Source organism: Gadus morhua, chromosome 7 (assembly GCF_902167405.1).
Source record: "Gadus morhua chromosome 7, gadMor3.0, whole genome shotgun sequence".
Taxonomy (NCBI): Eukaryota; Metazoa; Chordata; class Actinopteri; order Gadiformes; family Gadidae; genus Gadus; species Gadus morhua.
In genome coordinates, this window is record NC_044054.1 from 2471286 (window position 1) to 2496020 (window position 24735).

General features: G+C 45.3%; 1 protein-coding gene and 1 long non-coding RNA gene across 2 annotated transcripts; both read left to right on the plus strand.

Moving 5' to 3' along the window:
* The first annotated feature begins 220 nt into the window (after positions 1–220).
* Positions 221–24476, plus strand: LOC115546826 (NACHT, LRR and PYD domains-containing protein 12). The gene is made up of 9 exons (XM_030360597.1): positions 221–371; positions 2112–3897; positions 5623–5796; positions 9303–9476; positions 11501–11674; positions 22368–22541; positions 22745–22918; positions 23089–23135; positions 23881–24476. Exons 1-9 carry the CDS (start codon positions 329–331, stop codon positions 24438–24440), a joined length of 3306 nt encoding a protein of 1101 aa, XP_030216457.1. The 5' UTR covers positions 221–328; the 3' UTR covers positions 24441–24476.
* On the plus strand, positions 9930–10862 carry LOC115546830 (uncharacterized). Its single transcript, XR_003977288.1, has 2 exons — positions 9930–10675; positions 10776–10862. It is a non-coding gene; the product is annotated as an uncharacterized LOC115546830 (long non-coding RNA).
* Positions 24477–24735: the final 259 nt, after the last annotated feature.

The window sequence follows — 24735 nt, forward strand, 5'->3', positions numbered from 1 at the left end:
CTTTCCATGAACATTAGAAAGCATCTCTTGTGGTGCTCATAGTCTCCAGGCTTCCCTCTTTAGACCAGCGGGACGTGATTCCAGGACAGATGCTTCTGATGTCCTTAGTGAGTTCAGAGTAAAGTACTCCTTGATGTTTGTTCTGTTCCAGAGGGCTGAGGAGAACGCACACGCTTTCCTAGACAAGGAGCTGAAGAAGCTCTGGAGGGATCTCTTCCCAGATTGCCCACAATGCTCAGAGAGTCAGAGGGAGGAGGTGGATGGTAAGAACGAGGAGCAGAGGAGGCGCGCCATAGAGGGAGTGGTGGACATCACAAAGCTCTGCCTGATGGAGATGAACCAGAAGGGAATGGCTGACAAACTGTTGAGCGGTAAGAGACTCTTATCTTGAAAACAGAGAAGAAATGCACATTTTGATGAGCAGTAGGAGATTTGTTTTTTTCTGTTAAGACTAAATGACATAATTTGAGACTTATACATTTCAAACTTTAATGTGGAGACAATCTTTCGTCTTTGGGGTAAAATTGTTTGATCCAGATATGTAGGGTTATATTGGGGGTAACAGGTTAAATGGTTTGATCCAGAGATGTCGGGTTAGAGAGGGGGTATCAGGTTAAATGGTTTGATCCAGATAAGTAGGGTTATTATGGGGTTTCAGGTTAGATGGTTTGATCCAGATGTGTAGAGTTATAGTGGGGGTATCAGGTTAAATGGTTGGATCCAGAGATGTAGGGTTACAGTGGAGGTATCAGGGTAAATGGTTTGAACCAGATATGTAGGGTTATTGTGGGGGTATCAGGTTAAAGAATGTTAAACATCATCATTACCAGCACCAAATTGTTGGTAATGATGACCAGATCACCCCAGTTCTCGTCCAAATACACTGGCTCCCTGTCCTACACCGGATTGACCTTATAGCCCTTCTGCTCACCGACAAAGCCCTCCACAATGTTGCCCCCATTCTCTCCCCGACCTCGGTCAGGACCTGTCACTCCCTTCGTTATCCTCAGCTGGTCTTCACCATCCCGACCTCCCGCCTCAGCAACGTGGTTGCTAGGGCTCTCAGCACCATGGTTGCTAGGGCTCTCGACACCGTGGGTGCTAGGGCTCTCAGCACCATAGGTGCAAGGGTTCTCAGCACCGTGGGTGCTAGGGCTCTGAGCTACACTGCTCCCAGGCTTTGGAGACACCCTGACAACATTCAAACTCTCCTCAAAACACGTGTTCCCACTGGCCTGCTCGCTGTAATGACCTCCTACCGTGGGTTCCCCTCGTATCCCTGTTGTGGTGCTTTTCTTACCCCCTCCTACCTGGGTCTCCTCACTGCTGTTCTTACCCCCTCCTCCCTGGGTCTCCTCACTTTTCTTACCCCACTCCTACCTGGGTCTCCTCACTGTTCTTACCCCCTCCTACCTGGGTCTCCTCACTGTTCTTACCCCCTCCTACCTGGGTCTCCTCACTTTTCTTACCCCACTCCTACCTGGGTCTCCTCACTGTTCTTACCCCCTCCTACCTGGGTCTCCTCACTGTTCTTACCCCCTCCTACCTGGGTCTCCTCACTGTTCTTACCCCCTCCTACCTGGGTCTCCTCACTGCTGTTCTTACTCCCTCCTATCTGGGTATTATGTCTTGTTTTGACTATGCTGTTGGCGATGCAGCTCTTGCTGTTTTTGACTCCAGATTGTTATATGAATTGGAAGGCGACCTTGGGTGTAGAAAGGCGCCTTGAAATAAAATGTTATTCAATGTAATTATAATTATAATTATTATTAATATTAATATCATTAATATTAAACATAAACTGAAGATCAACAGCAGAATAACTCAGTGGGAGTGATGGAACACTATCTTCTTATATCAGAATGTCATTTTACACCAATTCAATATCATTATTACTATCATTAGACCAATCTTATTGCAGTGGAAAAAATTAAATAGTCCTGAACATTTTAAACTGTAACATGCAGTCTTTGTCACGAACAACTTCTCCGGCCAACAGTTATGAAGCCACTAAATATCATGAAGTTGATATTCAACGGGAAATATTGACATTTTTCCACTGATGCCACCATCAGCCACTAACTGATGTCTTCTGTTGTTTTCCCATTTAGGATCTGCTGCTGTCGAGTGCCAACATAAAATCAAGTCCCATTTGAAGAAGAAGTTCTGGTGTGTGTTTCAGGGAATCGCTAAAGCAGGACATTCAACACCTCTGAATGAGTTCTACACGGAGATTTTCATCACAGAGAGAGGCAGTGGAGAGGTCAACAAGGAACATGAGGTCAGACTGATTGAAACAACTTCCAGGAAACCAGTCAAGGAGGAAACACCAATCAAATGTGGAGACATCTTTAAACCCTTACCTGGAAAAGATAAACCAATCAGGACTATTATGACAACAGGAGTGGCCGGAATTGGTAAAACCATCTTAACACACAAGTTCACTCTGGACTGGGCTGAAGAAAAAGCCAACCACGACATACACTTCACGTTTCTCTTCACTTTCAGAGAGCTGAATTTACTAAAAGGGAAAGAGTTTAGCTTGGTGGAACTTCTTCATCACTTCTTTATTGAGACCAAAGAAGCAGGAATCTGCAGATACGACCGGTTCCAAGTTGTCTTTATCTTGGATGGACTGGATGAGTGTCGACTTCCTCTGGACTTCCAGTACAGTCCGATCTGGACTGATGTCACAAAGTCCACCTCGGTGGACGTGCTGCTGACTAACCTCATCAGGGGCGACCTGCTTCCCTCCGCTCGCATCTGGATAACCACACGCCCTGCGGCAGCCAATCAGATCCCTGCTGATTGTGTTGACATGGTGACAGAGGTGAGGGGATTCACCGACCCACAGAAGGAGGAGTACTTCAGAAAAAGATTCAGAGACAAGAAGCTGGCCAGCACAATCATCTCCCACGTCAAGAAATCCCCAAGCCTCCACATCATGTGTCACATTCCAGTCTTCTGTTGGATCACTGCTACAGTTCTGGAGGACTTCTTCAAAACATCCCAGATAGGAGAAGAGACGCCCAAGACTGTAACTCAGATGTACAGCCACTTCCTGAGGGTTCAATCCATACAGGGGGACAGGAAGTATCGTTCGATAGCTGAAACAGATCCACACTGGAGTTCACAGAGCAGGGAGATCATTGTTTCTCTGGGAAAACTGGCTTTTAACCAGCTGGAGAGTGGCAACCTGATCTTCTATGAGGTAGACCTGGTAGAGTGTAAAAAATATATCAATGAAGCCTCAGTGTACTCAGGAATGATCACCCAGATCTTTAAAGAGGAGTGTGGGCTTTACCAGGACAAGGTGTTCTGCTTTGTCCATCTGAGTCTCCAGGAGTTTCTAGCTGCCCTTTATGTCTTTCGGTCCTTCATCCACACTGGTGTCAATCTGCTCTCAGAAGAACAACCAACCTCCGGTGAAGATAGACTCCTCCTCTTCTACCAGAGTGCTGTGGACAAGGCCTTACAGAGTGAGAACGGACACCTGGACTTGTTCCTCCGCTTCCTCCTGGGCCTCTCTCTAGAGACAAATCAGAATGTCCTACGAGGTCTGCTGGGACAGAGAAGAAGTAGCTCACACACCAACAAGGAAACCGTGTCATACATCAAGAAGAAGATCGATGGAGATCTCTCTCCAGAGAGAAGCATCAATCTGTTCCACTGTCTGAATGAGCTGAACGACCGTTCACTGGTGGAGGAGATCCAACAGTCCCTGACATCAGGAAGTCTCTTCAAAACACATGTCTCTCCTGCTCAGTGGTCAGCTCTGGTCTTCATCTTGCTGTCATCAGAAAAGGAGCTGGACGTTTTTGACCTGAAGAAATACTCTGCTTCAGAGGAGGGTCTTCTGAGGCTGCTGCCAGTGGTCAAAGCCTCCAAAACGTCTCTGTAGGTTCATCAATATGTATCAAAATACACACAACACAATATACCTAGTAATATACATATAGTAGAATATAAAAGTTACATAGAAAACATCTTTTGAGGTTATCTTATAACATTTATCTCAGTATACACAACATTATATTGTGTTAACAGGTTGAAAAGTCAAACTCAAAAGATCTTTCTATGTAATAAGGAAATATTGAAAGAAAGAATTAATAATGTTTAATAATAGTTAAATACAGCTCTATTTAAATATGTAGCTATATGTATTAATAAGTAATTATTGATACGGATAGATTTATAAATATACGTTTATTATTGATAAAAGGTAACCCACTATATTATAACATTTTAACATTGTTCCGTAGTTTGCTTATAATTCAGTTCAATGTGGTTATCTGTCTTGTTACTCCATTCCCCATTGAAGTTCCACAGACATCTTGTGTTTGCATTTTCGTTTTGAGGTGAATTTTCATGGTAAGACAGAGGGGGGGGGGGGGAGGACCAGACAGGGGAGAGAGGGGAAGTACAGAAGGGCGAGAGGGACAGAGAGGGGAGAGGGGTGGAGGGTTGAGAGGGACAGAGGGGGGAGAAGGACAGAGAGGGACAGAGAGGGGAGAGGGACAGAGAGGGGACAAGGACAGAGGGGGGAGAGGGACAGAGAGGGGAGAGGGACAGAGAGGGGACAAGGACAGAGGGGGGAGAGGGACAGAGAGGGGAGAGGGACAGAAAGGGGACAAGGACAGAGGGGGGAGAGGGACAGAGAGGGGAGAGGGACAGAGAGGGGACAAGAACAGAGGGGGGAGAGGGACAGAGATGGGAAAGGGACAGAGGGGAGGAGGGTGGAGAAGGACAGAGGGGGGAGAGGGGGAAGAGAGACAGAAGGGGGGGGGACAGAGGGGGGAGAAGGACAGAGAGGGACAGAGGGGGGAGAAGGGGGAGAGGGACAGAGGAGGGAGACGGACAGAGGGGGGAGGGGGGGAAGGGGGAGAGGGACAAAGGAGGGAGAGGGACGGAGGGGGGGAAGGGGGAGAGGGGCAGAGGAGTGGGGGGGGTGAGAGACAGAGGGGGGGAGGGACGAGAGGGGCGGAGGGGGGAGAGGGACGGAGGGGGGAGAGGGACAAAGGGACAGAGGGGGGAGAGGGGCGGAGGGAGGGGGAGGAAGGGAGGGAGTACACACAACGAAAATATACATAATAGTAGAATATAAAAGTTATGATAACATCAAAAACATCTTTTGAGGTTAACTTATAACATGTATCTCAATATACACAACGTCATATTGTGTAAACAAGATGAAACGTCAAACTCAAAAGCTCCATTTATCATGAATTAATAAATAAATAAAGGCCAGAAATACAGCTGTATTTAAAAATGTTGCTATAATTAAGCAATAGATCACGACAGGCTGTGGTATGTGCTCATTATACCACTGTTAAGGGGCGTTGTCCGGCCCTGACGCGCAGCGGAGGGCCGGCGACCCCCTTCATAGGCTATTTATTTTTCACCAAAAAAATTGAACGTTCCCAGAGGCCCCCTAGGTTGTGCTAACGCCCCCAAGGGGGTGGTAGCGCCCTCGTTGAGAAACCATGGACTAGTATATATTAGTTAAATTCATAAAACATCTCTAATTAAAGATTTCAACGCAAGTCCTTGATTATGTTCAAAGTAAAAGATCTACGTTACTTGAATCATAGTTCTTAAGGTGTTCTGTTATTGTGTGTGCAGGCTGAATGACTGTAATCTGTCAGAGAGATGCTGTGAAGCTCTGGCCTCAGTTCTCAGCTCCAAGTCCTCTAGTCTGAGAGAGCTGGACCTGAGTACCAATGATCTACAGGATTCAGGAGTGAAGCTGCTCTCTGCTGGACTGGGGAGTCCACACTGTACACTGGAAACGCTCAGGTCAGTTTTACCCAATGGTTACACCACAAGTTCTACATCAGAGGACATTGAACAGATTCACCTCCAGAAAGTTAACAGGTCTAAATAAATAAGTAAATAATGTCGTCTCAGGGCTCAGTCAAGATACAATTCATATTGGCTACTATCTTTTTAATTTGGTGGTACCCTAACAAATGTGCACCCCTTTATTAGACGTAAAAATGTCCTTGGTCAGAGGGGCGGAGGGGGGAGAGGGACAGAGGGGGGAGAGGGGCGGAGGGAGGGGGAGGGGCGGAGGGAGTACACACAACGAAAATATACATAATCGTGGTGGTGGCCCCCAAGTCACTGCTCAGGAAGGTTGGTGATCTACTCCTGGAAGTGGATGGCTGCTCCATCACCCCATCACCCGTAGTCCGCAACCTGGGTGTCATCCTGGACCCATCCATCATTCCAGTCCCACATTAAGAACGTCATAAGATACCACCTGAAGATCATCGCACGACTCCGACCCTCACTCTCAGACTCAGTTACTCAAACCCTGATCCACTGCTTCAGTTCTACCCGCCTGGACTACTGCAACGGCATACTCACTGGTCTCCCCTCTAAAACCCTGGACAGACTGCAACATGTGCAGAACTCAGCTGCAAGGGTCTTAACTGGCATTAGGCCCTGGCAGCACATCACCCCCACCCTGATGCAGCTCCACTGGTTACCAGTCAAGTTCCACATTAAATCATAATTCTATTACTCACATACAAGTCCCTCCATGCTCTGGCCCCCCGTTACCTCTCTGACCTCCTCCACCCCTACACCCCCCTGCAGTCCCTCAGGTCCTCTGACAAGCACCAGCTGGAAATTCCCCGCACGAGACTCAAGACCTTTGGGGAAAGGGCCTTTTGCGTGTCCGCCCCCACTCTGTGAAACCAGCTACCCCCCAACATCCGCTGTGCCCCTTCCGTGGAGACTTTCAAAAAGTACACGAAAACACACCTTTTCTCTGAGGCCTATGGCCTCTAACTCACTACCCCACCCAGCGCCTTGCTCATTTTGCACTCTCACTCACTCAGCTACCGACACACCCTACCTCCCACTCTTGTGAAGCGACCTTGAGTATCCTGAAATGCGCTACTTACAATCAATTTTATTATTATTATTATTATTATTATAAAAGTAGAATATAAAAGTTATGATAACATAGAAAACATCTTTTTAGGTTAACTTATAACATGTATCTCAATATACATAACGTTATATTGTGTAACCCGGGTGAAAAGTCAAACTCAAAAGCTCTATTCATTTGAGATAATAAATAAAGCAAAGAATGAATAATAATTGTGTATTAAGAATTAAATACAGCTGTATTTAAATATTTTGCTATAAGAAAAAAAAGGAATTATTGATAAGGTTACATGCATAAAAATACATTGATTATTAATAAAAGGTTACTCACTATTTTTAAAAACATTTTAACCTTGTTCAGTAGTTTGGTTATGTGGATGCTCTGGGTTTAACCGATAGGATGCATTGATAAAGTTACTTGAGGGTCATCTGGGGGAAGGGTGAGAGCTCAAGAGCGAGCGGGAACAAGGAGAGAGAGGGAAGAGGCAAAGGAGGAGAGCACTTTATTCTCTGTAGAGATCGCCAAGCTAAATGATAGTCAAATATTTACTTATTAGCTGTAACCAGTAGCGGCGCCAAAGAATTATGATTGCGGGAGCTACGGGGGGCTAGATTGTTTACAGCAGGGGCTAAAACATTTTAATGCAACAAATAATACCACACGCTACAGTATGATATGAATCATCAAATCACACAGCAAGCAGCAACGGTCAACATCACTTACGCAAATGAAAAAAATGATTTCATAGTTCAGTTTTCTTACACATAAGTCAGTCTGATGTCTTCATATAACAATATATATACGTGTATTTATATATATATATATAAATCTAGATCAATTTTGGAATTAATCTAGATTAAAATGGCAAACGGCAAAAAATCTTTTTGTTTACCTTGACAACTGTCAATTATACTTGGCAACGGTGAATTATCAAACATAATTCACCGCCGGAAGTTGTGAAGTGCCCATGCAAGTGAACGGAGCATAAACAAAAAAAATTGACAGCTGAACGTTGGGAAGGCCCATGCAAGTGAATGAAGCAGTCTACAGCATTGAGAAGAGCCGTGTAATAATCCATAATAATGTAAGGTTTAGAAGTTAAATATTTGAAAGTTGTAGAATAAATTAATATAATTTATATTGGAGATAATTTGCTAGAAATGTACTTACAATGTTTAGTCAGTTAATCATTTACATATTTATGTTGCACAATTATTACTTACATATTTACATGTTTATATATTTAACACAGTCAGGATATTCTGTTGAATCTGCCTCTCTGATTCCCTCACGTTTACCTCAGACTAAATTCTAGCTTCTGATTGGTTCGTTCAGTCACGTGATGGGTCCGAACAAGGAAGTGTTTGAAAATAGATTAGCGGTGATATTTTTTTTATCGCACGATAATAGTTTTGCGTTAACGCAGCCGTTAACGCCGATAACGGCCCACCACTAATATATATATATATATATACACACATATATATATATACAATTATACATATGTATGATTATATTATTGTGACGATCACGACCTTGGTCGCCAAGTGCCGCAACGGATCCTGGGAGGGTCGGCGGCCCCGAGGTAGTCGTGGTTGTGGGCGATAGGATGTGTGTTTCAGGTGTGTGTGTCGTTTTTTTACATAACGTCTCTCTCAGGGTCGTGCGAAGTCTGCGCCACGAGATTTGCAAACTCTCTGGACTTGGGCTCCCGTCTGGTTGTTCCCGTGCTGTTTGCCACATTATTAGTAAAAGATTTTGACCATGAATATTTGTCATAACAAAATGACCGGTGGTTTTGGGAGGGGGGGCTTGGAGGGGGCTCAGCGTTTATTCAGGGGGAGCTTCATCCCCCACTAGCCCCCCCCCCTCATTGCGCAGCCGCTGGTTGTAACCCTAATATACATAACATCTCTGTAGATGTACTATAACATAATAATAATATGAAGAAGAAGAAATTAAATTTCATAGCTCCTAATATGGTACTCTAAGATGCTTTACATATTGCCCTATCAAAACTAAGTAACAGACATATAATAAAACAGACTAGGATTAAAAGAAAAACAGAGGTTAAACATGAAGAATAAGGTGGGAGTTAGGTGGGGAAGGCTAGTGTAAAAAAGTATGTTTTGAGTGCAGATTTGAAAGAAGAGAGGGTTGGAGAGACTTTGATGTGGGACCTACATGTAATAAAATTCAATACACACACTACAAAGAACTCTTCAATACTATACATTTTACAGCCAATGTTGAATAAACATATGGATCTAATTTATTGACTAGTATATAGTAGTTAAATTAACAAACAAAAGATTTCAACATAAGTCCTTCATTATGTTAAAAGTAAAAGATCTAAGTTACTTTAATCACAGTTCCTAACATGTTGTGTTTATTGTGTGTAAAGGTTGAATGGCTGTCGTCTATCAGAGAGATGCTGTGAAGCTCTGGCCTCAGTTCTCAGCTCCAACTCCTCTAGTCTGAGAGAGCTGGACCTGAGTACCAATCATCTGCAGGATTCAGGAGTGAAGCTGCTCTCTGCTGGACTGGGGAGTCCACACTGTACACTGGAAACTCTCAGGTCAGTTTTACTATATGGTCAAACAGTTACAGCGCAAGTCCAACATCAGATGATGTTGAACAGATTTACCTCCAGAAAGTTAACAGATTGAAATAAATAAGTAAATGATATCGTCTCAGGGCTCAAGACACATTTTTTACCAGCTAAAATCTTTTTAATCTGGTGGCACCCTATTCGTAAAGATGTCCTTGGTCACCTACCAGCCTTTTGTGTCCATTCATGTGAACAGATCCACTCACTTTAAATAAGTTGAAGTTAATGTTTTCAATACATGGGGGCAGTGATTATTTTGAGCCGGAACATGTTCCGGCACCTCCTGTGTCACTATGAAGAATGAATTCAATTCAGTTCAATGTTGTTATGTCTTGTAAGTCTTTATTCCCCATTGAAGTTCCACAAAAATCTTGTATTTTCAAGACAGAGGGGGGGAGGGACAGAGGGGGGGGGAGAGGGGGGGGAGGGGAGGGGAGAGGAGAGGGGGGGGAGGGGAGAGAGCAACGACACAACGAAAATATCATAATATATATAATGTGAATATATATTCTTAGAACTTGGGCTCCGGTCTGGTTGTTCCAGTGCTGCTCGCCACATTATTATTAAAAACATATCTTGAACATAAATTTTTGTAATAACCAAAGACTGGAGGCAGTGCGACAGAGGTTTTTGCAAAGGCAGTTGACCTGTTTTATTCTCTGTAGTCAGTAGGCAAAAAGAGGCATAACCGAAATAAACAAAAAAATTTTTCTCATGATTACTAATTATACTTTCGGAGATTGTCAATAAGCATAACTCAAAAATAACCATCTTCCACTCTGGCATTTCCATTCAGCCATTGGCTTGTCCAAGAGCTAGGTGCTGCCACCAGCTCACCTCAGACCCTACTACCTCACAGACCTGTTTTGGCCCTGAAGATAACCCTCATGGCCTGACCCACTACACTTGTAATTCAATTAACAATACAACTACACATTCTTGATTTAAATATAACCACACCTAATTAACACTTTACTCAAAACATGTTGGTCTAAAAGCATCCCTATACGTAACTTCTCTGACACCTTAAATATTCGGGTCCTCTCATCCCACAAACTTGATCCCTGCCCGTCTGACGTCACACCCACAATGCACAAATGTTCTTCCGGACTTCACCTCGGGTCTTCCCCCATCCTCTGGAACCCGGAAGCCAGCGCAACCGCAACGTGAGTATTTTTAATGTCTTGTCCTTGTTCGTGAGATGTTTGTATTGTGTCCCATGACCGGCTTTCTCGTAACATTGTATTTAATGTTTGTGTGTTGCAGGTGGTGTCATGAAAGCGTTGGAACATTGTGTTTGTGTGTGCGTTGGAAAGCTATGTTTGTGTGTGCCAATAAAAGGGTTATTGTGAATCGTGGTGTCAGTCCTATGTATATCAACTGCATGTGGTAACGGCGTAACTATATATGTATCATATATGTATATATATATTCTTATAACTTGGGCACCCGTCTGGTCCTTCCCGTGCTGCTTGCCATATTATTATTAAAAACATATCTTGACCATAAATATTTGTCCTATCCAAATTGACCGGGGGTTTTGGGAGGGGGGGCTTGGAGGAGGCTCAGTCTCCCGCTTGCTTCCTTCCCTTGCGGCGCCGCTGGTTGTAGCCCTAATAAACAAAACATCTCTGTAGATGTTCTCTAACATGTATTACAATACACAAAACATATGATACTACGATAAAAAGTCAAAATAATGTACAAAACGAGTATCAAACACTACAAAAAACTCCAGTATTGAATAAACATAAGGATCTAATGTACTGACAAGTATATTCTTTTTGTCTGGGATGTTTTAGACACTGGTTGTGAGGCTTGGTTTGCTAACCGCCGGATAATACTACAATGAATAGTAAAACTAATATAAAAAACTAATTTGAAATCAGCTTTTCAATATTATTCATTAAACACTCAATATTGAATAGACATAAGGATCTCATGTATTGACTTGTTCATGTATAAACATGTTCTGTTTATTGTGTGTGCAGCCTCAATGGCTGTCATCTGTCAGAGGGATGCTGTGAAGCTCTAGCCTCAGTTCTCAGCTCCAACTCCTGTAGTCTGAGAGAGCTGGACCTGAGTACCAATGATCTGCAGGATTCAGGAGTGAAGCTGCTCTCTGCTGGACTGGGGAGTCCACACTGTACACTGGAAACTCTCAGGTCAGTTTTACTCAATGGTTACACCACAAGTTCTACATCAGAGGACATTGAACAGATTTACCTCCAGCAAGTTAACAGGTCTAAATAAATAAGTAAATAATGTCTTCTCAGGGCTCAAGACACATTTTCTACTGGCTACTATCTTATTAATTTGGTGGCACTCTAGCAACTGTGCACCACTTTATTAGACGTAAAATGTCCTGGGTCACCTACCATCCATCTGTGTCCATTCATGTGAACAGATTCACTCGCTTTAAATGAGTTTAAGTTAATGTTTTAATTGCGTAGGGGGCAGTGCTTAATTTGAGCCGGAAGACGGCAAAACATGTTCCGGCACCACCTTTGTCAATATGAACAATAAATCACCTAAATGAAACAAATCAATTACTGTTTGTGTAGTGATCAACGTTGTAATCTGTCTACTTAGTCTTTATTCCCCATTAAAGTTCCACAACTCTTGTGTTTTCATTTTCGTTTTGAGGTGAATTTGCTCCACCTTTTTTTCAAAGGTGGTGGTCTGCTCCACCTCCACCAAAAACCGATGCTCAGACGGGCTGTTTTGGAATTTTCCCTGTATGTTGTCATAAGGGAAGATGCCACCTCCCCTTTCTCTGCCTTGCCAGCCCAGAGAATTTGGCCCGCCAATGAGCCAATGAGCTCCGACCGTGCAAGCACCACGTGTGTGTGTGTGTGTGTGTGTGTGTGTGTGTGTGTGTGTGTGTGTGTGTGTGTGTGTGTGTGTGTGTGTGTGTGTGTGTGTGTGTGTGTGTGTGTGCGTGCGTGCGTGCGTGCGTGTGTGTGTGTGATTAGAGGACACTGTACCGCAAGTGTTGTACACTTGTTTGTTATTTGGATAACCATTCTGCTGTTGGTGTTATGGCGCATAACACGTCGGACTCTGATCTCTGGTATTTCCACAATGACACTCGTAGTGGGGGTCATCTCAGCCAAGGTAGTGAAGGAATGGGGGAAAGTTTGGCTTTGACTCCTTGAAGTACATGAACCGCGACATGGAGGAGAAAGGGACTGTTGCCCGTGATTGTCTTCCGCTTGAGCCCCGCTTAGCGCTGCCAAGGTACCACCGCCTCGGCGCTGCCCGCTGCAGGAGGCGCTGCTGCCTAAGCGCTGCCCGCTGCCGCTGCCTCGGCAGGGAGGCTCCTCCATGTCGCGGTTCAGTCTAATTCAGTTTGATGTGGACGTGAAAGAACCAGAGACGTCGGAGAACCCGACTCAGTCGTTTGAGATTCATAATATCGTCTGGAGGCGAACACAGCCTTTGGCTGTTGGCTGCTGCAGTGTGCACAAAGCGAATTAAATGTATCAAATTTCTGTGTGGCGCGTGCCGTGCCGTGTGCAGGCACGCCAGAATTCAAAAAGTTAAGAGATGGCGGTTAGAGCAAAGTGCAGCGAGGTATTGAAATACTTTACAGAAATAGGAGATCATAAGGTGAAATGTAAAATATGCCAAGCGAAATCGAGCTACCAGAGTACTACAAATACTATGCGGCAACATATGCTCCGGAAACACAACGGTGAGTTCGGGAAAGCAGACCTGCACCAAGTGTGTCGGCTATTATATATAATATTTAGTTCAGCTTTAAATTATTTGCAATGGTTAGGCTACTTATTTCGTTGTTTTTTTTAAAACCGTAACAGGCCTTTGTTCGACGTGATTTAAATTATGAGACGCATGTTTATTTTTGTAAGGAAAATGTGTTTTGAACGTTTGCAAAAATAAATAATGAATACTTTGATAACTCTGACTGTTTTGATGGAGAATAAGCATTACATGTTTGGTTGGTAATATTGCCGTTCATCATTAGGCCTATTCCTGCTGCAGATGCGTTGCATTCTAAAAATAGTGTCATGGTCTGTCTTGTTTTGGTGTGTTTCCCTCCTGTGTTGATTACTGCTCCCTCCCCTAATGTGTCTCAGCTGTTCCTCGTTGCGTTTGTTACTTAAGCCCTTGTCTTTCCTTTGTTCCTCGTGCTGTCATTGTGGTTAGTTCGTCCTGCATGTTCTCTGTTGTCACCTGTGTTCCCTTGCTCCTTGCCTTAGCCTTTGGCAGAAATAAAGTGCTGTTCTCCCCAAACCGTCTGCATCTGGGTCCTACCTGCCTGCCTGCACCCACAACCTTAACAGAATGACAGCACCACCATTGGACCCAGCGGACGCTCAATTTTGCCGTGAGTTGGAGGATTTATTGGTGTCAATAATCGTGGCTATGGATGGCTGGGAGAACATTCCCAGCAGGAGGGAGCAGGAGGCTGTGTTGGGGCGTACGCGCAGGGCTGTCTCGTCAAGGCCCGAGTTGGAGGACGCCTTGCCCGAGTGGGCAGTCGAGCTGCTCAGCCCCACAGCCTTTTGGCCGGAGAGCTACATGCCTCTGCCACCGGATTTTGGTGACCGGCCTAAGCCTCCACGCTCCTGCTCTCAGCCTCTGCCCCCGGTCCCCAGCTACCAGCCTCTGCCCCCGGTTCCCCGCTACCAGCCTCTGCCCCCGGTCCCCCGCTACCAGCCTCTGCCCCCGGTTCATAGCTACCAGCCTCTGCCCCCGGTCCCCAGCTACCAGCCTCCTCCCTTGCGGACAATCAGAGTGGGGGTGGTGAGTTTGGGGCACCACCCGGTTCCACCTTGCAATCCAGCTTCCTTTGTTCCTCGTGCTGTCATTGTGGTTAGTTCGTCCTGCATGTTCTCTGTTGTCACCTGTGTTCCCTTGCTCCGTGCCTTAGCCTTTGGCAGAAATAAAGTGCTGTTCTCCCCAAACCGTCTGCTTCTGGGTCCTACCTGCCTGCCTGCACCCACAACCTTAACAAATAGATTAGTTTTAAACAAGTACTCGATTGATCCTCGAGGAATTAATTTGATCACTCAAGTTTGGAATTTACGACTCAAGCCCATCCCTAATATCTATGCATAATATTGTATTATTTAGATACAGAGCTCCAGGACTACGCCGGAGCACCCGGGGTGTTCTAGAATATTTACAGAACACGGCTAAAGGCTGTGTGCGCCTCGCCGTTGCGATACATTCACTGTAAACAGAGCGCATGGTACCGTGGCTGCAAGCTGCTCCGGGCCACACCCCCACCCTCCTCCTCGACCCACCTATCTCCTCCTCATTTGCATTAAAGCCACGTGTGTTGTCCTCACTGCAGTGTAGCAACTGCAGCTATACAACTAGTTAAACTCTTCCTTATAAATGAAGACGTGAGTCGTAGTAAGCTTTAGTTGCTCTTTACTGTGGCTCTTTTTCTCATTGTACAAGGTCAGAGTGAAAACTGTAACAAAACAAATACGAAAATTACCATTTAGCATTGTAACAGGTGCTTTCCACATGTAAATAAATCGTTTTTAGCCACAAACATATCACATGCATTTTTCATGTAAATAGTACTTTCTAACATTAACTTATGAATGTAATAATGAAATTCTCAACTTACGACTTTGCCTCTGTGACGTTTACATTGATACAATCATGCGGTTGAAGACAGAAATGTAGATATGCAAATTCGGTTAGCTTCCTCAGACTACTGAACTAAAACAAACCTATGACCCGGAAACATTAGGGTTGAAAACGGCCCTTCAAAATAAGAGCTTTTTCAAAACAAAGACCATTCAGATTTATGCTTGAAAGGCAACACACTCCCCGTCTGACCTCTAAGAGGTCATTAATTCAACCCGATGGACTACATGAGTCTCTGAACATCAGTCTTTAGTAAGAAGTAAGACAACTTCTGAGACTGGTCTGAAGAATGTTTTTGGATGTCCCTGATTTGTGGTCCTCAATTCCACCTTCCTCACCCTTCCGTCTTCTCCAGGGAAGGCCTTTGTGATGGTAGCCATGGGCCAGTTGTTGCGGGTAACTTGACTGTCTTTGAGAAGGACAACGTCTCCTATTTGCAGGTTTTGGTAAGATTTGGTCCATTTCTTGCGACACTGCAAGGTTGGCAAATACTCTCGACTCCAACGACTCCAGAATCTGTTGGAAAGAGCCTGTACTTGTCTCCACTGTTTGGTGAAGAGATCTTTATCTGTAAAGTCTCCTGGTGGAGGTGGGACTCCAGTTTTTTGAGTTAGGAGCATTGATGGCGACAGAATGAATGGATCGTCAGGATCATTGGAAACTGGGATTAGTGGCCTTGCATTTACAATTGCTGTCACTTCTGCCATTAGTGTACACAAAACCTCATGGGTTAGGCGATTGTGCTGTTCGAGAAACATTGAGTCCAGGATTCTTCGGGCCACCCCAATCAGACGTTCCCAAGAACCGCCCATGTGTGAGGCGTGTGGGGGGTTGAATTCCCATGAGCACCCTTGTTGGTTTAGGTACCTCTGCACCGTGGCATCTGGTTGGTTTTGGCTCATTCCAAGTTCCTTACATGCTCCTATGAAATTTGTGCCGCAGTCGGATATTAGCTGTTTGGCAGGTCCTCTTATGGCAAAGAAACGCCTCAAAGCGTTAATACAACTTGAAGTGTCCATTGACTCAATGACCTCAATGTGGACGGCTCTGGAGCTCATACAGCAGAACATCATAGCCCACCGTTTGCTCTCAGCTTGTCCTCCTCTTGTTCGTCTGGCAGTAATACACCAGGGTCCAAAGACATCCAATCCCACATATGTAAATGGAGGGCAGGTTTGAAGGCGTTCTGGAGGCAAATTTGCCATGCGTTGCTCTTGCATTTTGCCTCTGAGTTTGCGACAAGTTATACATTTGTGTAAGACTGAATTGATGAGCCTCTTCCCCCCCAAGAGCCATAAACCTGCAGCTCTGATGGCTCCTTCTGTCAGGTGACGGCCTTGGTGTTTGACTTGGGCGTGATGGTGTCTGACAAGCAACAAGGCGATGTGGTTATCCTTTGGGAGGATTATGGGGTTCTTCTCTCCAGTGCCCAGGTTAGCGTTCTTTAGTCGTCCTCCAACACAAATGAGATTGTTCTCCAAGGTTGGACTGAGGCAACGAAGTCTGCTGTTTATCGGGACTGGCTTATTCGTGAACAAAGCCTCAAATTCCTTTGAAAATGCTCTCCTCTGAACAGCTGAAATAATGACTTCCTTTGCTAGGGATAGTTCATCTGGGGTTCGAGACAGATCACACCTGTGCCACCCTTGACACTTGTCCATGTCTTTAGTGAGCTTAAAGGACCTCACAATGTGAATTAAGTGTGCTATAGCTCGGACAAGAGAGTTGAAGCTGGAGAACCTTAGGAAGCGTTCTGTGCTGAGGCTTTTCTCTTGCAGCTTTGTGGCATAGCTCCTCACTTGGGGACGGATATCCACGTCCAATTCGGGTTTGATCAGGTCGAAGGACTGAACTGGATCTGGTTCGTTGGGAGAGTCGAGCAAGAAGTCAGGGCCTTGTAACCATGCAGTCTGTGCCAAGAGTGAGGCAGGAATAGACCTTGATGCATGGTCTGCAGGATTAACCTCTGTGCGCACATAGTGCCATTGCTCAGGTTTTGTGGTTTGGCGAATGCGCTGAACTCTATTATGGACGTAGACATAGAATCGTCTGGATTCATTACGGATATAGCCGAGGACCACTTTGCTGTCAGTATAGAACTTTGTGGAATCCAGCTTCAAATCCAATTCATCATGGATTAAGTCTGCCATTTCCACTGCTAAGACTGCCGCACAGAGTTCGAGCCTTGGAATAGTTGGTTTAGACTGAGGTGCAAGTTTTGATTTGGCCATGACAAACCCAATGTGAGTTTGTCCATCTCCTTGTACGGCCTTCAAATACGCCACAGCACCGATGGCTTTGATAGATGCATCAGAAAACACACAGAGCTCTGTACGCACTGCCGTTTCTAGGGAAGCTGATGTGTATGTCTGTGGTACATGAAGGTGTCTCAGCTCCTGAAGTGATTCTTGCCAAGCTTTCCACTTGCTGAATTTGTCTTCAGGCAGTGGTACATCCCACCCGGACTGCTCAGCGGTGAGTTCCCGAAGGAGGAGCCTTCCTTGGATTGTGACTGGGGCCAGAAAACCCAAGGGGTCAAAAACACTGTTCACCGTGGAGAGGACACCACGGCGAGTGAACGGCTTGATTGTGTTTGCAACAGAGAAAGTGAATGTGTCACTTGCCATCTCCCACAGGAGACCCAGACTGCGTTGAGTGGACGCAGCCTCTCCGCTTAAGTCCACATCCTTCGTAACTGCAGCACAGTCTTCAGATGGAAAGGCTTCCAGGACTGTCTGGCTGTTGGAGGCAAACTTGTGGAGCCTGAGGTTTGACTCGGCTAGTGACATCTGTGTTCTGCTCAACAAGCTGATGGCTTCGGCATCGGTCGACGCAGAACGAAGGCCGTCGTCCACATAGAAGTGGCGTTTCACGAAGTTGACCGTGTCGGACCCATGTTCTCGTGCACCCTCTCTAATTGCTCTCCTGAGTCCGTAGATGGCTACGGCTGGGGACGGACTGTTGCCGAAAACATGAACTTTCATTCTGTAGTCTATGATTTCTTTTGTCACATCATTGTCCCGGTACCACAGGAATCTCAGGTAATTTCTGTGGTCCTCTCGCACCAAAAAGCAGTGAAACATCTGCTGTATGTCTGCCAAGATGGCAACCTTTTCCTTACGGAACCGCATCAGAACTCCGAGGAGAGAATTGTTGAGGTCGGGGCCTGTAAGCAATACATCATTGAGTGAAACACCTAAGTGTTTGGCACTAGAGTCAAACACCACCCTGATTTGGCCTGGTTTTTGAGGGTGGTACACTCCAAAGGATGGCAGGTACCAGCATTCTTCGTCCTCTTCTAGTACTTGAGCGACTTCTGCATGGTCGTTCGCCAATATTTTCCCCATGAAAGCAACGTATTGCTGTTGCATCTCTGGCTTCTTTTCCAAGCTTTGTTGGAGTGATGCAAAGCGTCTGACTGCTTGTTCTCGATTGTTATACAAGCGTTGTCTGGGATACTTGAATGGGAGTGGAGCCACCCAGCTGTTTGATTCATTTCTGTAGACCTCTTTGTCCATTAGTTTCAAGAAGATGCTATCTTCAATAGAAGATGCTAGCTTGTTGTCATGTTCGGTGTGACTGAAAACTGTTTGGCCCAATGTTTCCTCCACAGACTTGCTAGTCTCTGAAATCCTGTCTCTCATCTCTTTTCCTTGGTAAACCTTTTCTTTGATGTGCAAGAAGTTTGTACAGGGTTCGAGTAGGGAGGGCCGACCGTTGTCAAGCACGGTTGTCTTAAAGGTGTTGACTGTTGGTATATGCGCTTTCCCCAAGCAGACTTCTCCAACCAGCACCCATCCTAGGTCCAAGCGTTGGGCAAAGGGGGCATTGTGGGGGCCATTGACAAGTTCCCTAACTTTGTGCGCTCTTATTATGTCTCTACCAAGTAACAGGAGGATCTCAGCAGTTGGGTCGACCTCTGGGATGTGCTCTGCTACCTTGACAAGATGTGGATGATGACGAGCTGCATTTGGGGTTGGGATTTCATAGCGGTTATCAAGAATGTCGTTGCACTCGATGAGTGGTGGGAGAGGGATTGTGACCTTTCCGTCCAGTGACTCGACCACGACGTCTACAGCCCTGCGCCCAGATGTTTCCACTACACCAGAGCATGTCTTCAGATAATAAGAGTATGGTTTGCACTCAATGTTAAACAGCTCAAAAAGGCTGGACCTTGCTAGCGACCGGTTGCTTTGGTCATCTAGGATGACGTAGGCCTTGATAGCTTTGTCTGATTGACCTTTGGGATATAGCTTCACAAGACAAATCTTGGAACATGACCAGCCAACGTTTCCTGTGCCACAGACCTCTGTGCAGTTTGAGTTAACAACAGCTTTACTGGTGCTGCTCTCTTCCTCCTCCCCGCCGTTGTGTGGTGGAGTTGAAGGGGCCTTGACTTGAGGTGCAGGTCCAGGGTGCATGGCAGAGTCGTGATAGGTGCTATCACACTCCAAACACTTAACTGCATTCGGACAGTCCTTAGCAAGGTGAGTAGTTGAGCCACAGCACTTAAAGCAGATCCCTTTTTCTTTGAGAAAGGCCTTTCTTTCCTCCAGCTTCATGGCTCTGAAGGCTTTGCAGCGTTTGAGAGGATGTGGCTTGCCATGTATTGGACAGCTTTTGTTAGGGTCGCTGGCTCCTTTGTTTATACTTAGGCTTGTTGGGGCGATGTCCGTCTTGTGGACTGAAATTGGGTACTTTGTGCCTTTAAAGAAGGTTCTTTCAGACTTTGCAGGCGAGCCACTAGTGCTTGGGATAGCAAAGCTAGGGTCGTTCCTTTTACGTGCTTCGCTGCACACAAACTTGCTGAAGAACTCAAACGGTGGAAATCTTCCTCTATTTTCTTCTTTGTGTTTTGAACCAACTGAAATCCATTTTTCTTGAAGCCCATAGGGCAGTTTCCCAACTATGGGTTCAATGCCGCGTGCGGTATCCAGGTAGGAGAGAGCTGGGAGGTAGCCATCCTCCTTGGCGCACTGCACTTCCATTAACAAGTCTGCTAGTTCCCGTAGCTTCGTCTGTTCTTTTGCTGAGACTCTTGGGAAATTATCGAGTCGGTCGAAAAGAGCTTTTTCAATTATTTCGGGTGCTGCATAACATTCCTGGAGGCGTTCCCAGGCCTTTGTGAGTGCTATGACTGGGTTTGTTATGTACACTGACCGTAGACGTTTAACGTGGTTGCCAGATTCTTTACCAAGCCATTTTGTCATTAAGTCCAATTCCTCAGTAGCTGTAAGGCCTAGCCCTTGAGTGGCGCTGATGTATGACGACTGCCAAGCACGATAATGTTCAGGCTGATCGTCAAACTGATATAAACTTGAACTCACCAGGTCCCGTCGAGCCAAATACTGCGCCAGGTGTTCGACCATGGGTCCAGTGTAGGGAGCTGTCGGTGCTCTCTGGGGATAGAAGGGCTGTGCTGACCTGTTCGAGTCGGTGTGGTTCACCTTTGAGCCTCTCTGTTGGTCAGATTCTCCATGCGGAGCCTGGTTTTCTATCTTAACCCCTGGTGGAACATATAGATCAGGAGGCTGACATGTTGACTGGGTAGCTTTAATGGCTGGTTGAGCTGGGGGGTCGTTAGAAGGATGGCCTTTATATGAGTGCGGGTCGAAGTGAGACGTAATGTATTCTTTTGTCCGTCTCATTTTATCCTCTTCTGATGGGCCTACTTCATCTACCAGCATATACTTTTCCATACCGTCTGCTGCTTCCCACACAGCTGCTTCAGCCTCAGCCATTGCTGCCTCTCTGCGAATGGTGAGCGCTTCTAGCTCGACATCTTTCTTTGCCTTTTCCAGCTGATATGTAGCTTCTCTGTCAGCCTTTTCTTTCTGGTGCTCTGCCTCCTTAGCAGCCCTCTCTATTTTAGCTTTGGCTTCTTGTTCAGCGAATGCAAGATGTGTTCTAGCTGCCTCTGCTTTAGCTCGTGCACGTATTAATGAGCTACTTGATGCCGTAGATGACCTGGAACTTCTTTTGCTGGCCACCGAAATCTTGTCGCTTTGTTGAGCTTCCATCTTACCACGATGTACAACGCCAGCTCTTTAACGTCTTTTCACTGTGTTGTCCTCACTGCAGTGTAGCAACTGCAGCTATACAACTAGTTAAACTCTTCCTTATAAATGAAGACGTGAGTCGTAGTAAGCTTTAGTTGCTCTTTACTGTGGCTCTTTTTCTCATTGTACAAGGTCAGAGTGAAAACTGTAACAAAACAAATACGAAAATTACCATTTAGCATTGTAACAGGTGCTTTCCACATGTAAATAAATCGTTTTTAGCCACAAACATATCACATGCATTTTTCATGTAAATAGTACTTTCTAACATTAACTTATGAATGTAATAATGAAATTCTCAACTTACGACGTTGCCTCTGTGACGTTTACATTGATACAATCATGCGGTTGAACACAGAAATGTAGATATGCAAATTCGGTTAGCTTCCTCAGACTACTGAACTAAAACAAACCTATGACCCGGAAACATTAGGGTTGAAAACGGCCCTTCAAAATAAGAGCTTTTTCAAAACAAAGACCATTCAGATTTATGCTTGAAAGGCAACACACCACCGAAACGGCGCGTTTGGGGAAAGCTCAATGTGCGACTGGCTCGTAGTTGCTGTAATTCTGCACCACAGCTGAATTCCGGGAAAGTCTTCAAATACTTTGTTAGGGGCCCACTAATATCTATATTACAGCATCCATAAAGTAGCATGCCATGGGAACTTTAAGTGGGTTACGTTTCCCAATAAAGCGATCACACCGGCGCCGCAATACAGCCGCACTTTAACTCAGCACTGAACTAAACCTTGGCAGTTTGCGCCCATCGCAGCGCCATTACCACTCCTCTTATCAAACACAAGACCTCATCTCATTCTATTTGTGTTGCCAGTAAAAGGTGTATGTTGGATTCAGTTTGTTAATGATGGTATTAGGTGTATGTTTTATTACATTCCTATTCTACTCATAATCATGTAGTAAGACAGTAAGGCGGTCTTAAGAGTTGTTTAATAAAGTTAAATAACAGCTTCTTCTTAGAACTTGGTCTTTTTTGGGACATTTTCAGGAGTTTCTTGAATCTTTAGTCATCTGAATTCTAAGTTAATCATATTTTGAAGATCTACTGTATAGAAATATAGTTAAACTAATAAAACATGTCTAATAACAAGTTTCAAATGCAACATTAATCACAGTTTCTAAAGTGTTCTATTTATTGTGTGTAAAGGCTGAATAGCTGTCACCTGTCAGAGAGATGCTGTGAAGCTCTAGCCTCAGTTCTCAGCTCCAACTCCTCCAGTCTGAGAGAGCTGGACCTGAGTACCGATGATCTGCAGGATTCAGGAGTGAAGCTGCTCTCTGCTGGACTGGGGAGTCCACACTGTACACTGGAAACTCTCAGGTCAGTTTTACTCAATGGTCAAAAAGTTCCACCACAATTTCCACACTAAAGGACTTTGAAAAGATTTACCTCCAGAAAAGTAATAGTGTGTGTGTGTGTGTGTGTGTGTGTGTGTGTGTGTGTGTGTGTGTGTGTGTGTGTGTGTGTGTGTGTGTGTGTGTGTGTGTGTGTGTGTGTGTGTGTGTGTGTGTGTGTGTGTGTAGCTTGTCTGGCTGCCTGGTCACACAGGAAGGCTGTGCTTCTCTGGCCTCAGCTCTGAGCTCCAACCCCTCCCATCTGAGAGAGCTGGACTTGAGCTACAATCACCCAGGAGACTCTGGAGCTGCGCTGCTCTCTGCTGGACTGGAGGATCCACGCTGGAGACTGGACACTCTCAGGTATGGAGAGGACAGCTCACCGCTCAGGGACAAAGTCTCCTTCAAGGATTCAAGCTGCTGCTGGTTGAAGTGGTATGAAGAGGCAGCTGTCACTCATGTTGTGTAGAACGTTATGAGACAGCAGATGATGAATGTTTCAACATGCTGCTCTCACTTTGTTTCCCCGCCAGTGTGGAGCACGGTGGAGCGTGGAGGCTGAAACCAGCACTAAAGAAGTGTAAGTGTCTGTTTGATTCATCACAAAACACACTCACTATTGAGATGGAAAGTCTGTCCACATAGAATGACTTGTGTATACGCATGTATAGCCATGTTTCCCTGTGTTGATGAATGTCTAGTATGTTTGTGGAGGTGTGTGTGCGTATGTGTGCATGTCTATGTATAGTATGTATGAACCAGTTCTATGGTACCAACAGTTAGTTTCCAGCCTGTATGTGAACACAGATGGATTACAATGGATGTGTATTGGAACCTTTCAACGTCTAATGTCTTGGAAAGTATGTAAACAAATAGCTTAGATATTACAGAAGATTAATCAGCCTACCATGCTGAACGTTTTGATGCATCATATGTGTATGTAGTGTAAATATTGCGGGAGTCGATTCAGTTTATATATATTTTTTTAAGTTTTGACTATGACATCCACTCACACACACATGGGATTTACATTGAGGTTTAACTTAAATGTTCTTGTAAACAATATGCACTAATATTTCTAAAGCTATAGCACACTGGTCCACTATAGTAGCTATCATCTGATATGATGGTCCATTATGGTTGCTATAATCTGATATGATTTAGTCTTTCTGTGCTAATGTTTGTAAAGTAGATGAACGTGAAACAGGAAGAAGAAGAATAGAAGAACATCACAAGTGATGATGATGATGATGATGATGATGATGATGATGATGATGATGATGATGAATGGTTCAGCAGTTCATCATGTCTTGTTCTCCCGTCAGATGCCTGTGAACTCACACTGGACCCAAACACAGCCAACAGACGACTCTCTCTGTCTGAGGACAAAAGAAAGCTGACGCGGGTTGGAGAGGACCAGTCGTATCCTGAACACCCAGAGAGATTTGACCTCTGGCCCCAGGTGTTGTGTAGAGAGGCTCTGACAGGCCGCTGTTACTGGGAGGTAGAGAGGGAAGGACCTGTTTGGATAGGAGTGACATACAGAGGAATCCCAAGAAGAGGACAGGGTGGTGACAGCGGGCTTGGAGAGAACAACAAGTCCTGGAGTCTTGATTGTGATGATGATGGTTACTATGCCCGGTACAACAATAGAGAGACAGACATACCTCTCCCCCCCGCTGGCTTTACCAGAGTAGGAGTGTATCTGGACCAGCCTGCTGGCACTCTCACCTTCTACAGAGTGTCCCCAGGTGGAGGAGGGTCCTCAGACATACTGACACACCTCCACTCCTTCCAGTCCACCTTCACCCAGGAGGACCTCCTCCCTGGGTTTAGGTTATGTGCATTGTTGGATGGGGCCTCAGTGTCTCTGTGTAAGTTATAGTCTCTCTCTCTCTCTCTCTCTCTCTCTCTCTCTCTCTCTCTCTCTCTCTCTCTCTCTCTCTCTCTCTCTCTCTCACTCTCACTCTCACTCTCATTTTCACTCACTCACTCACTCACTCTGTCTCTGTCTCTCTCTCTCCCCGAGTCTGAGGACACACGTGAACACAAACACGCATATATGAACACACACAAACACACGTACATATGAACACACGCACAAACGTATATATTAACACACACAAACACACGTATATATGAACAGCCACACGTATGAACACACACATGAACACACACAC